This window comes from Ranitomeya variabilis, chromosome 4 (assembly GCF_051348905.1).
Source record: "Ranitomeya variabilis isolate aRanVar5 chromosome 4, aRanVar5.hap1, whole genome shotgun sequence".
NCBI lineage: Eukaryota > Metazoa > Chordata > Amphibia > Anura > Dendrobatidae > Ranitomeya > Ranitomeya variabilis.
The window spans coordinates 702,677,092-702,692,009 of NC_135235.1; the positions used below are offsets into that span (position 1 = coordinate 702,677,092).

The 14,918-nt window shown below is 42.1% G+C and overlaps 2 protein-coding genes across 2 annotated transcripts in view; both read left to right on the plus strand.

The window, feature by feature from the left end:
* The window catches only part of LOC143766447 (uncharacterized), a 36,889-nt gene extending 33,733 nt beyond the window's left edge, over window positions 1–3,156 (plus strand). Inside the window, exon 7 of the mRNA XM_077254145.1 lies at window positions 434–3,156. Within this exon, the coding sequence (XP_077110260.1) occupies window positions 434–1,749 (1,316 nt within the window). The 3' untranslated portion in view covers window positions 1,750–3,156. The remainder of the gene's footprint in view (window positions 1–433) is intronic.
* The window catches only part of LOC143766432 (uncharacterized), an 805,019-nt gene that overhangs the window by 259,205 nt on the left and 530,896 nt on the right, over window positions 1–14,918 (plus strand). The gene's annotated exons all lie outside the window — the stretch shown is intronic.

A 14,918-nucleotide genomic window follows, 5' to 3' on the forward strand; every position in this document is an offset into this window, starting at 1 on the left:
TGACAGAATGGCAGAAAACCAGAGCAGTAGAAATTCTAGTTACAGGTCACCCCTAGCTCTAGGGACCCAGTTAGCACCCAAAGTCCCTAGGAATTGTGTTACACTCTGTTTTTCCACTGACAGATGATGGACCTGATTGGGGACTTTTTTTTTTTTTTTAGATGAGTAGAAGTTTTTATTGATATTATTTTCACCTACATAACATTGGTGGCTTTTTATTCCATATTTGGTAGACAGAATGGACAAGCAGTTGAACACCATGCTCCATGCTATGCAGTTTCTTATTATACTGTGAACTTTCATTGTCTCGAAGAATAATTCAGTTTTTTTACATAACTTGCCATTTTTACTGACAGTTTAAGCAGAAATGTTGAACAATAACAGATTCAAGGATATTTTATTAAAAAATAATAATTGGTTTATATTTTGGCAGATGACTGTACCAGATCAGAGGGACAGGTGACACCCTCAATTTTTAAATCAGATGATTTTGAGATCCCACAGGATACAACTGAAGTGAATGCCATTATTTCGGCTATACCATCATTCCTTCACAGCGAAGATCTGTCATCTGATCCTTTGAAACAGCTCCTGTTTTCTGATTCATTACCGACTACAAAGGGAAATCACAGTCACAAAATAAGCATTAAAAAACAAGCTGATCCTAAAGCAAAAAAACCATTTTCATGTTCAGAATATGGGAATAAGAATTTTCTTAAACAGCAAAAAATTTATGCAGAGAATAGGTTTTCTTGTTCAACGTGTGGGAAATGTTTTAACCAGAAATCCGATCTTGGTAAGCACCAGAGAAATCACACACGGAAGAAGCGATTTTCATGTCCAGAATGTGGGAAATGTTTCATCTGGAAATCAGCTTTGGTTATGCACCAGAGAGTTCACACAGGGGAGAAGCCTTTTTCCTGTTCACAATGTGGAAAATGTTTTAAGCGGAAAGTGCATCTTGTTAGCCACCAGAGAACCCACACAGGGGAGAAACCATTTTCATGTTCAGAATGTGGGAAATGTTTTAACCATAAATCAGATTTTGTTAAGCACCAGAGAACTCACACAGGGGAGAAGCCATTTCCATGTTCAGAATGTGGGAAATGTTTTAACCAGAAATCAAATCTTGTCAGTCACCAGAAAACCCACACAGGGGAGAAGCCATTTTTCTGTTCAGAATGTGGGAAATGGTTTACCCATAAATCAAATCTTGTCAGTCACCAGACAACCCACACAGGGGAGAAGAATTTTTCCTGTTCAGAATGTGGGAAATGTTTTAGCCTGAAATCACTGCTTATTAAACATCAGAGAGCTCACACAGGTGAGAAGCCTTTTTCATGTTCAGAATGTGGAAAATGTTTTAACCATAAATCAGATTTTGTTAAGCACCAGAGAACTCACACAGGGGAGAAGCCATTTCCATGTTCAGAATGTGGGAAATGTTTTAACCATAAATCAGATTTTGTTAAGCACCAGAGAACTCACACAGGGGAGAAGCCATTTCCATGTTCAGAATGTGGGAAATGTTTTAACCAGAAATCAAATCTTGTCAGTCACCAGACAACCCACACAGGGGAGAAGCCTTTCTCCTGTTCAGAATGTGGGAAATGTTTTAGCCTGAAATCACTGCTTATTAAACATCAGAGAACTCACGCAGGTGAGAAGCCTTTTTCATGTTCAGAATGTGGAAAATGTTTTGTAAAGAAATCATCTCTTCTTAGTCACCAGAGCAGTCACACAGGGTAGAAACCGTTTTCAAATTCTTAATGTGGGAAATGATTTACAAGGAAATCAACTCTAAACAAACATCAGAGAAGTCACACAGGGGAGAAGCCTTTTTCATGATCAGAATGTTATTTAACCAAAAATGTTATCTTCTTAAAGCGGTTGTCCACTAGTTTGACAGCTCCTTGTCATGCCTCATGTTTGGCCTTGTTAAAATAAAACACTTAGGCCGGGGTCACACTAGCGAGTTTTACGGACGTATGAGAGGCGCAAAAACTACGCATTGCACACAGACCAATGATTCTCTATGGGGCAGCTCCTATCTGCCGTATATTTCTCAGCTGTATTTTACGGGCGTAGAAAATCGCAGCATGCTGCGTTTGTCAGCGTATTGCGCAAAAAATCTGCGAATGAAAGTCTGTGGGGGCGAGAAAAATAAGGATTACACACGGACCATCAGTATGACTTGCGAGAAATACGCACTGTTGTTTGAGAGAAAAGCCGGCATTTCAGTGCGTTGTGCTGTAACATCACACTGACAGCTAAGAATAGAACAGATAAAATTAATGTCTACACATAGTATAGGGAGAAAAGTGTGCCATTCACCATGCACACTTAGGAGGGTGCACCCTCCTAAGTGTGCATGGTGAATGGCACACTTTTGATTATACTAAGCGGCCTCTCCCCTGATGATTGGGAACAAGAAACGCGTTGGGAGAACATGTTATGAAGGAGGACGTAATGATGGTTGGATGAAATTTAGAGTAATGAGGCTTTGAAAAGGGCACGTGGAGAGCCCCCTCATGTGGAAAAGCGTCTCAACTCATCTTGATTTAAGCTGCGAAGCAAGGGACCGATACCTGGGTGAGATTGTTCCTGCATTCTAGCGGCTAACATAAGTGGCATATTTGAGCAAAAGCACTTTTTTTGTGGTGTGATATCCCATATATATATATAAAAAAAAGGTGCACTATGCTGGGGTTTATGGTGCAGGATTGAAGCACCAGAGAGTACTTGTATGTTGTCTGTTATGTGTTGTGTGGTCAATATGGATTTTATGAGACGATATGGCTCATTTTAATAGATAAGATTAAAAGTTATATTTTATTTGAATTAACTACAGTCCTACCTTGCTAATTATTGATTCACCTTACAATAGCAAGGTGGCATTAACCCTTTATTACCCCATATCCCACCGCTACAGGGGAGTGGGAAGAGAGAGGCTAAGTGCCAGAATAGGCGCATCTTACAGATGTATATACCAAGAGAGAACACCTCATGTATGTAAATGAAGAGAAAGAATCAAGAGGGATAATACCTTCACACACGCATGTATACCAATAGAGAGATACCAGAAGGAGCAATTCCCAATATAACAATTTTTATTAATTTTCAATATAGTACTAGCACATAACACGTATCATATACAGGTCATGACCAGAGATACAAATCAGGTGGTAAAGCCACCCATGGCACGGTAGATGCAGAGATAAAGAAACAGAAGCGATGGGACCCCAATATATAGACCAAAAATCAAATGGCACACAGTATTGTGCTTAAAACAAAAGGCCTAGGTGAATCCATATATGTAGATAGGCCAAAAAGTTCACAGGTAATGGGATAGATCTATAATAAGATAGTGGGACACACATCCACTATTGCACATATCCCTGAGGCCTAAAATAGCAGCACTGATAATAGAAAAATATAACTAATCTGATCGGCACAAATTACCTGCAGTCATAATGGTCTAGGTATGGTCCCGTCGCGTTGAAAACCTCGACGCGCGTTTCACCACTCTGCCGGTGGTTTCGTCTTACAGATGTGCCTTTTCTGGGGTTGCTGGGGGCAGATGTTTTTTGCCAGGGGGGCCAATAACTATGGTCCCTCTCTAGGCTATTAATATCTGCCCTCAGTCACTGGCTTTCCCACTCTGGCGGAGAAAATTGCGCGGGAGCCCTCGCCAGTTTTTTCCATGAATTAACCCTTTATTGTAACAGCTAGAGCCCCCAAATTTTACACAAAGAAACTTCTTACATTAGTAGTCAGGAATATGTAATAAAATAAGGGATATGAGATGGTTTACTGTATGCAAACCATGTCTCATATCCTGTCGGGTTTGGGAAGGAGATAGCAAAAGCCGGCAATTGAATTACCAGCTTTTCTGCTATCTTGCGCTGTATGAAATATATATATGTGTGTGTCTCACTGACACATATACAGTATATATATATATACACACATATAGACTGTATATATGTTTTCACGAATATTTGAGCCCATGGATCCATTCCATGTCCATTTTGCATTTTGCAAAATCTCGAAGTACGGATTACATACAGAGGTTTACATGTGCAAAATACGCAGCCATACCTTGCCTACGGATGACATATGGATCACTGTTTTGGGATCATTTCTGCGTATTACGCATGTCAAATACGGACCGTATTTCCCTACGCTGAGTGCGACTCCAGCCTTTTACTCACCTTCCAAGCCAGTGCCTTTGCAGCACCTAGTCAGCACCCGTTCACTGTCCCCACCTCCGGACGTATGCCTTCTGACTTTTTCTCATTGTTCCATGTGTCCAAATGTGGGGATAGTGACTCACTGAATGCTAGTGCTGACACCACTAGAACAACACCAGTATGGAAGATGTGAGTAAGTGTTTTTATTTTACCTGCACCAAACATAAGGAATAAGAAGAGTTTGTCCAAGTAGTTGACAACCCGTTTTAAAAATCAAAAATCCCACCCAGGGAGAAGCCATTATCATGCTTAGTGTGAAAACTGAATTACTGGAAAATCATTTTTTGTTAACCATCAAAAATAACTCTGACGGGGAGAAACTATATATGTTATTGACAAATTGTACAAAAACATATCACAGTCGTATAATTAAATGAGTAAAGGAAATTACTTTAGAATTTATTGTATTTTTGGGATTATAAGACACACTTTTAGCAAGAAAACATTTAGCTAAATAAGTCAGCGCATCTTTTAGACAGGAGGTGTAAAATATTAGTATTTTAATAATAAAAATATAGATTACTTAACATATGCAGAGTTAAACTAGCAAATCGATACTCTGGTTAGTGGGTGACTGAGTTATTCTGAGGATATCTGTTCTCTGTTTGTCAGAACGGTCAATATATGGCTATTTGGAAATAGTAAATGGTTCTCAGAGGTCATAGACTATAGGCTTAAAGGGAAGGTGCCATGAAAAAAAATTTTTTTTACAGCAATTGAAAAAATGTAAAGAATTAATGTTTACATTTTCTTAAAAAATATCATTTGTTCATAATTTAGTAAAATATGAAAAATAATTTGAAAAGTTTTGGAATTTCCACTTTTAAACACTAGGGGGAGCAGCTGCTGAAATTTCACAAAAACCTAGTGTACAACTAGCTCACATTACAGCACTGCAGTAATTAGGGGCGGAGTCTGCTGACGTGTGTGATCTCTTCTCTCCTCCCCTTCTGGGTGTTTGCTAAGGGATAAGAGAGGATGATATTCAGGAACCCAGTGAGCAGCCATTTTGTTGGTGACTGCAGAGTTATACTGACAATTTGACAGTCACCGAGGATGGCAGGCAGCAAGGATTCTGGGAGATATATGGTGGAGGGGGCAGGGTGACAGCAGCACAGAGTATTTCAGGAGAGCAGTGTGCTGGTCTATGTGGGCACCCTGTTTGGTTCGCGGAGCAGCCAGGGATTGTACATAGAGCGCTGTCTTTTATACACATGGATGGGCCGTCTGCTCCACAGAAATCCAGGAAACATTTCAGGGATTGATGGCCTGTTCTGATCCAGACTTTGCATGCAAAGACCCCATTCCCCTCCTCAGATCCTGTCTTCTCCATCCTGTCCTGGCCATGTGTGAAAGCGAGACGTCAGGCGCAGTCTGGGGTGACGCTGGGAAGGAAATATAGCCATATAGTAACAATAAACATGAGACCCCTCTCTTCAGCTGCCTCACCTGCCCTCCCCTGACTGCACCTAACTGGAGGTCATGCTGCCCCCTCTATTACCCCAGACCCGTGTGCAGGTGCTCAGCCAGGACCACCATAGAATGGGTCCCCTTTCTGAAGATAATACTGCCATAGTGTTCTCACATAATACCACCATGCAGATCACACATAATACCGCCATATAGATCACACACAATACTATCAAATAGATCACACAATACGGTCATACAGTTCTCACATAATACCACCATATAGATCACACAATACCGCCAGTGTTCTCACATACCGCCATATAGATCACACATAATGCTGCCAGTGTTCTCACATAATACCGCCATATAGATCACACATAATGCTGCCAGTGTTCTCACATAATACGGCCATATAGATCACACAATACCGCCACATACTTCTCACAATGCCGCCACATAGATCTCACATACTACCGCCATATAGATCACACAATACCGCCATATAATTCTCTCAATACTGATCAAGCATAATACCACCATACAGATCACATAATACCGTCATATAGATCTCACATAATACCATAATACAGCATGACCGCTGCAGCTCCTGTTATCGCATGCATTAAGTTGTGTGTGCAATGGGGAAAGACATGCAGGGGGGAGAGGATTAGATACACGGTTCACCAGACAGTATCACACAGGATAGCATTAGATACACGGCTCAGCAGTCAGTATCACACTGGAGGATTAGATACATGGCTCAGCAGTCAGTATCCCACAGGAGGATTAGATACACAGGTCAGCACAGTATCTCACAGTATAGGATTAGATACACAGGTCAGCACAATATCTCACAGTATAGGATTAGATACACGGCTCAGCAGACAGTATAGGATTAGATACACGGCTCAGCATAGTATCACACAGGAGAGGATTAGATACACGGCGCAGCAGACAGTATCACACAGGAGAGGATTAGATGCATGGCTCAGCAGACAGTATCACATAGGAGAGGATTAGATACACGGCTCAGCAGACAGTATCACACAGGAGAGGATTAGATACACGGCTCAGCAGACAGTATCACACAGGAGAGGATTAGATACACGGCTCTCACAGTATCACACAGGAGAGGATTAGATACACGGCTCAGCACAGTATAGTAATAGATACACGGTCTGATGTCCTGTGAGGAGCTTCAGTGAGAGGCAGGGTCGGAGCAGCACAGAGAGCCTCCCCCTCCCCCCTCTGTTACCTCTCTGCAGCTCCTGATAAGAGGACATCAGACCGCAGCACTTCATCCTCTCTAGCGATTCTAGAGCTTAGAGCCAGGGCACCAGGCAGCATAGCAGAGGACAGGGAACAACCGACTGCTGACAGTGTGAAAGGAGAGACAGATGAGAGCTGCGCTGTTATAGGAGGGACAGCTCCAAGTCACAGTGGAGCTCACAGGTACACTAGGCTCTGGGCTGAAGAAAGATGGCGCCGACCTCCTGCCTCTGCTGTGATGTGGAGACAGCCCAGGGAGCAGCACAATGATAGGTATGGGGTCGGACGCCGACCGCAGCCTTCTATGCCCAGGGCAGCCGTATTTGCAGAGTGTAAGTGTCGTGCTGGGACTCTTACACTCCTGCAAAGGAAAATGGCGGCACCCAGTGGCTGCAAAAATAATAATAAAAAAGATATTAAAGTTAAAAAAAAATTATTTTGTATTAAAAATAATTGTTTATATAAACAATCATTTTTAATACAAAAACAAAATTGCTTCATCTTCCCTTTAAGTATTTCAAAATGAGGTAATGTACAAATAACTAATATGCATATTCCATAAGTTACTAGTGTTCTTCTAATATGGTAGAGACTATGAACATAGAGGCAAATCACCATATGTGGTTAGGAGACAGGAAAAATAGAAACCAATGTACAGTACAGACCAAAAGTTTGGACACACCTTCTCATTTAAAGATTTTCATGTATTTTCATGACTATGAAAATTGTACATTCACACTGAAGGCATCAAAACTATGAATTAACACATATGGAATTATATACTTAACAAAAAAGGGTGAAACAACTGAAATTATGTCTTATATTCTCGGTTCGTCAAAGTAGCTACCTTTTGCTTTGATGACTGCTTTACACACTCTTGGCATTCTCTTGATAAACTTCAAGAAGTAGTCACCGAGAATAGTTTTCACTTCACAGGTGTGCCCTGTCAGGTTTAATAAGTGGGAGCTATTGCCTTAGGCTACGTTCACATTTGCGTTGTGCGCCGCAGCGTCGGCGCCGCAGCGCACAACGCAAACAAAAACACGGCAAAACGCACGCTAAAACACTGCGTTTTGCGCCGCATGCGTCGTTTTTGCCCGCAAGTTGGACGCAAAAAAAATGCAACTTGAAGCGTTTCTTGCGTCCAACGCTTGCAGCCATGCGGCGCAAAACGCAGCACAACGCATGTCCATGCGCCCCCATGTTTAAGTATAGGGGCGCATGACGCATGCGGCGCCGCTGCGGCGCTGACCGCAAATGTGAACGTAGCCTTACAAATAGGGTTGGGACCATCAGTTGTGTTGTGCAGAAGTCTGGTGGATACACAGCTGATAGTCCTATTGAATAGACTGTTAGAATTTGTATTATGGCAACAAAAAAGCAGCTAAGTAAAGAAAAACGAGTGGCCATCATTACTTTAAGAAATGAAGGTCAGTCAGTCCGAAAAATTGGGAAAACTTTAAAAGTGTCCCCAAGTACAGTGGCAAAAACCATCAAGCGCTACAAAGAAACTGGCTCACATGATGACCGCCCCAGGAAAGGAAGACCAAGAGTCACGTCTGCTTCTGAGGATAAGTTTATCCAAGTCACCAGCCTCAGAAATCGCAGGTTAACAGCAGCTCAGATTAGAGACCAGGTCAATGCCACACACAGAGTTCTAGCAGCAGACACATCTCTACAACAACTGTTAAGAGGTGACTTTGTGCAGCAGGCCTTCATGGTAAAATAGCTGCTAGGAAACCACTGCTAAGTAATGGACATTAGACCAGTGGAAATCTCTGCTTTGGTCTGATGAGTCCAAATTTGAGATCTTTGGTTCCAACCACTGTGTCTTTGTGCGACGCAGAAAAGGTGAACGGATGGACTCTACATGCCTGGTTCCCACGGTGAAGCATGGAGGAGGAGGTGTGATGGTGTGGGGGTGCTTTGCTGGTGACACTGTTGGGGATTTATTCAAAATTGAAGGCATACTGAACCAGCATGGCTACCAAAGCATCTTGAAGCAGCATGCTATTCCATCCAGTTTGCGTTTAGTTGCATCATCATTTATTTTTCAACAGGACAATGACCCCAAACACACCTCCAGGCTGTGTAAGGGCTATTTGACCATGAAGGAGTGTGATGGGGTGCCACGCCAGATGACCTGGCCTCCACAGTCACCAGACACTGAACCCAATCGAGATGGTTTGGGGTGAGCTGGAGTGAAGGCAAAAGGTCCAACAAGTGCTAAGTGTCTCTGGGAACTCCTTCAAGACTGTTGGAAGACCATTCCCGGTGACTACCTCTTGAAGCTCATCAAGAGAATGCCAAGAGAATTCAAAGCAAAGCAGTCATCAAAGCAAAAGGTGGCTGCTTTGAGGAACCTACATTATAAGACATAATTTCAGTTGTTTCACACTTTTTTGTTAAGTATATAATTCCACGTGTTAATTCATAGTTTTGATGCCTTCAGTGTGAATGTACAATTTTCATAGTCATGAAAATACATGAAAATCTTTAAATGAGGTGTGTCCAAACTTTTGGTCTGTACTGTAAGTCTATGAGTCAAAATAGTTTATAAGCCGACCTAACTCCTGGTGAGATGGATCTCATACCCTGAGAATCTCCCACCGAGAACACATCACCCTCAAGACCATATGTAAGAACCAATGAATGGTTGTTTTCTCTTCTATAATCTAATACTTATTTTTGTGTGTTGTGAACTTACTTTTCTTCATTTTTGTAATCACTTTTTGAATGAACATTAAACAAGATTTGATTTATCCACACAATTCAATATTGCTTTCCCTTCTATCCTCACCGTGCTTACTTAAAATAGTAAGAAAGTGTTATTTTCTTTCTAACATTTTGGTGAGCTAGCCAAATCTGATTTTTGTGTGGATGCTTTTCCCTTGCACATGGGAGAGGAGAGCTTTGTAAAGACACCTGCTGTTCAAGGCATAAGAATTCCACTATTTCAAGTCACAGGGATCAGACAGAATCTACAGATGAGTGAGGATTCATGTCTCCAACTATAAAAACCTGCATGTGTCCCATCCATTCGGAGATCTGAGGATTTCGGTAAAGACACAGAGGACCATCCATTGACAGTTGGATGAATCCAGGAGAGGAAAAATCTAGGAAATCAAGTCATCTGGAAAGATGTTATTGGTTGTAAACCTGTAGTCATTGACCCTAGTGATTATAGCCATATTTGAAGTATTTTCTTAAATGATGTTGTGTCATCAGACCTTTTGTGGCCTGAAACTGGTGGTGATGAGTTACTGACAGAAATTGCACAGCACTTTCCTTCTCTTTGGACTCTGTTCAGGAATGAGGTTGGTACAATGAAGGATGTTGTAAATGTGTAAAGGCGAGATCCTCCACCACAGCGTCAGTATACATTACCTCCAGAATTAATTGATTCTATGTCAAAGATCATACAGGGTTTGCTAGATCAAGGTATCTTCCTCAAAGGCTAATTCTGTAAGTAACAATCCTTTGAGGTGTCTCTTGAAATCTGATGGTTCTTAGTGATGAGCGAGTGTACTTTTGCTCGGGTTTTCCCGAGAACGCTCGGGTGATCTCCGAGTATTTCTTAGTGTTCAGATATTAATTTTTCATCGCCAAGGTGGAATGATTTACAGCTATTAGCCAGGCTGAGTACATGTGGGGGTTGCCTGGTTGCTAGGGAATCCTTACATGTAATCAAGCTGTCTAGTAGCTGTAAATCATTCAGCTGCAGCGATAAAAACTTAATCTCCGAACACTAACAAATACTCGGAGATCACCCTAGTGTGCTCGGGAAAACCCGAGCAACAAGTACACTCGCTCATCACTAGTTCTTGCCTTGCAGCGCTGGAGTCCTGGGTTCAAACCTCACCAAGGACAACATCTGCAAAGAGTTTATATGTTCTCTCCGTGTTTGCATGGGTTTCCTACGGGTACTCCGGTTTCCTCCCACAAAGACATACTGATAGGGAATTTAGATTGTGAGCCCCATCGGGGACAGCGATGATAATGTGTGCAACCTGTAAAGCACTGCGGAATATGTTAGCGCTATATAAAAATAAAGATTATTATTATTAGTTCTTATCGAATGATATTGGATTTGCGGATGTTTAACAAACGTACTCCCAATGTAGCACCCACTGTTACAGATACTCATGACATGATGGCAAGGTTGACTGCAAAGGCAAAATAGTTCTCTGTACTGGACATCAGTAACTTTTTTTCAGTATACTTCTTGAAAAGAGTTGTCCTTGCAAGTTTGCATTTACTTTCTTGGATGTGCAATATCTGTTTTGCAGGTTACCTCAAGGAGCACACTTGTCATCTAGTGTTTTCCATCAAGCGTTGGCAAAGGTATTATGCAGATTTTCAAGGCCAGATTGTATTTTGCAATATGTTGATGATATTCTGTTGTCTACTGATGATAAAGAATCACATTTCTCTTCTGACAGAATTGTTTGAGCTGTTGCATGATGCAGGGTTGAAATTGAACACCAAATAGGTCAAATTGATGCAGACTGAAGTCAGGTTTTTGGGAGTGTTGTTGAGTCCAGGAAAAAGACAGCTACTGCAGGAAAGAATAGAGGTAATTTTTTCTCTACCAATTCCAACATCACAGAAGGCATTTTGACATTTCTTGGGTCTTATGAACTTTTCAAGGGACTCATTGAAAATTTTGCAGACAAGGCCAGGCCTTTGTATGATCTTTTAAAAGGTGAAAATAGTGAATACTTTTGTCCTTGGAGTGATGAACAACAAATCTCATTTGAACAAATGAAAATGAATTTAGAAAATACACCTGCTTTGTCCACAGTAGATCCTTCAGCTCCATTTGCTTTGCAAGTACACACAAAACTTGTGATTCAGCAGCGATCTCGCTAGCGATCTCGCTTAGTGAGACGGGGGCTTAACACTTCTCTTTGAGAACAATATCCCAGGTGTGTCACAGAGATTTGCTCATTGGTTAGTGTCATTGTCTCCCAACAAATTGAGGTAGATTATAAGGCCAAATATGTTCTTCATCAGTTGATGCAATATGAAGGGCAAACTCATGATTTAGAGTCTTTTCAGGATCCTAGTCCATCGCTTTTCAGACGGAAGGCAGAGGCAACAGATGAACCCATTTTTGTAGATGGTTCCAGATTCTATTCAGATGGGCACTATTATTTAGGATATGACATTTTTTATCCCAAAATAGAATCGGTTATAAAACACAAATTACCAAGTCATTTATCAGCTCAAAGGGCAGAGCTAGAAGCGGTAAAAATGGTACTACAGCTGAACGAAGCTGATGATCAGTGTCCCATGTAATCTTCAGTGATAGCTCCTATATTGTTAGATCACTGACAGATTATTTGCCAGTTTGGGGAAAAAGAGGCTATGTAGATTATTCTAATAAGACTCTTATACATAGTGACACACTGAAAACAATTTTTGAGATAGCATCAAAAAATCCTAATGGTTTTGATATTGTCAAAGTCCCTGCCCATAAAAAACCTGATGATGAATTATCTGTTGGAAATGCCACCACAGATATGTTAGCCAAAGAGGCAGCCCTGACAGGAGAAGAAGTGTTTGAGCCTGAACCTCTAGAGGTTTCAGCAGGTCAAAGAACAGACACGCATATCCCTTCTTTTGTGGAAGAACAAGAAAAAGACACATCTCTTGTTGCTTCCCGGGTTGATCCAAAACCTCCCTTTGTTTAAGAAAACAGGGTTTTGTGTCATGACTTAAACGGGATGTTGCATCTTGTTGTACCAAAACATGTCCAAGTTTAGTTCACAAGATATAATCATGAAAGTTTGGGTCATTTGGGCCAACAGACATTGTTAGGCATTCTTAGATTAAGTTGGGCACAAATAAGACATAATTGAACATTGCTTTGTACTGTCTTTTCCCAGTAACATTTCTCTCTAAGACCAAAATGACAAAAACCGCCGCTACTTCGAACAGCACCTGCAGATGGTCTATGGTTTACGATACAAATCGACTACATTGGACCGTTACCATCAGGTAAAAATGGTCTCAGGTATGCATTGGTTGTAGCAGATTTTTTCTAAATGGGTTGAAATATTACCTGTCAGAAAAGATGATGCTTTGTCTACAGCTAGAGCATTAGTTAATTATGTCTTTTGTACTTGGGGGATCCCAAGAATGATCTCCTCTGATTGAGGAAGTCACTTTACAGGAAAAATCATGCAAGCCGTTTTTACTATTCTAGGGGTATGTCACGCTGCTGCAATGCAGGATGTGCAGGCTCCACTAGATGGCAGTAGAGTGGAAGTAGGATTGCACCTAAACAGAGCCGGCCTGCAGTGAGACTACCACGAGAGGCAGCAGAATAGTAAAACTAGCCTAGTCAGATCCTAGACTGTAGCGCAGTGCCAAGGAATAAGCAAACTCATGGTCAGAAACAAGCCAGGGGATCAGAAATGGTCAGGAGTGGATAAGCCAGAAGCAGGTCAGGACACAAGCCAAGTCAAAACCTGGGAGTCTGCACACTAAAGGGAAATATTGAGTGAAGACAGGAATAGGGGAAAACAGAGACACTGGTTCAGACAGCAAACTCAGCTGGACAAATCAGAGCAATCTGAGTCGGTTACAGCAGCCTTAGGCAAAAACCTATAACTGACATCGCCTGCAGGAAGCAGCGGTGATAAATAGCCAACCTGAGCCCAGACCGAGGCTGCCAAAGGTTAAATCTTGACATGACCAGATCAGGAAAAAGGGAAAACAGGACTCCAAATCTGATCTGGATCATGATTGTAGCCTCCTCTCAAGGGGGGCCACCACACCCCAGCTTTCCCAGGATACCAATGCCCAAACCAATCGATCAGCATGAACTGATCGTGCCGGGACCAAGGATCAATCCTCAGGACCGTAACCCCTCCAAAGGACCAACTACTGTGGAGAACTGTGGACCATGCGCAATCCACAATCCGTTCCACCTCATACTCCATCTGCCCGTCCAAAGAAACCGGAGGTGGAGGGGATGGAGACCCATCAGCGGAAGGTACAAATGACTTCAGGAGAGACTTATGGAACACATTGGGAATCCGAAGCGATGGAGCTAGGCGTAACTGAAAGGCAACTGGATTGACAACCTCAATTACTTCATAAGGACCTATAAACCTGGGACCTAGCTTAGTGGAAGGAACTTTCAGCCGAATATTCTTGGTAGACAACCATACTTTATCTCCCACCAGGAAAAGAGGTCCTATAGATCTTCAGAAATATACTCCTTCATAGTGGTTCCCTCCGGGCCAGAGAGGTTGTATAAACGTGCCTTGGGCAATTTAGCGACCACTTAGCCAGTTTGGGAGTCAAACGTTTGGCTAACTCGATATAAGACAGATTCTTGTGGTCCGTAATCACTGTGATCCGATGAACAACCCCCTCCAAAAAATGCCAACTTGATAGCTAAAAGTTCCTTATTCCCAACATTAAAATTCCTCTCAGCGGGAGATAATTTTTTTGAGAAGGCACAGGGCTTCAAGTTAGTCAAAATGGCGGGTCCTTGGGACAACACTGCCCCACCCCCACCTCTGACACGTCCATCAGGCTGGACCCCCACCTCCGACGTGGATCAGGCTGGACCAAGACAGGGGCAGACATAAAACATTTCTTTAAAAAAAGCAACCGCCGCCATAGCCGGAGCTGATCAGTTTTTTAGATCAGTGTCAGACCAGTGAGGGCCTTGACCACCTGTGAAAACCCCTTAATGAATTTCCCGTGATAGTTTGCAAACCCCAAAAAACATTGAAGACCCTTTAAGTCTCTGGGTTGCACCCAATCCACAATGGCTTGTACCTTCCCAGGGTCCATATGAAACCCCTTGTCAGACAGAATAAACCACAGAAAGGACAATTCTTGGACAAAGAATGAGCATTTTTCAGGTTTCACAAAAAGCGAGTTCTCCCGAAACCTCTAGAGAACTGCACGTAGATGATCCATGTGGACTTGTTAGATGAAAACACAAGGATATCGTCTAAA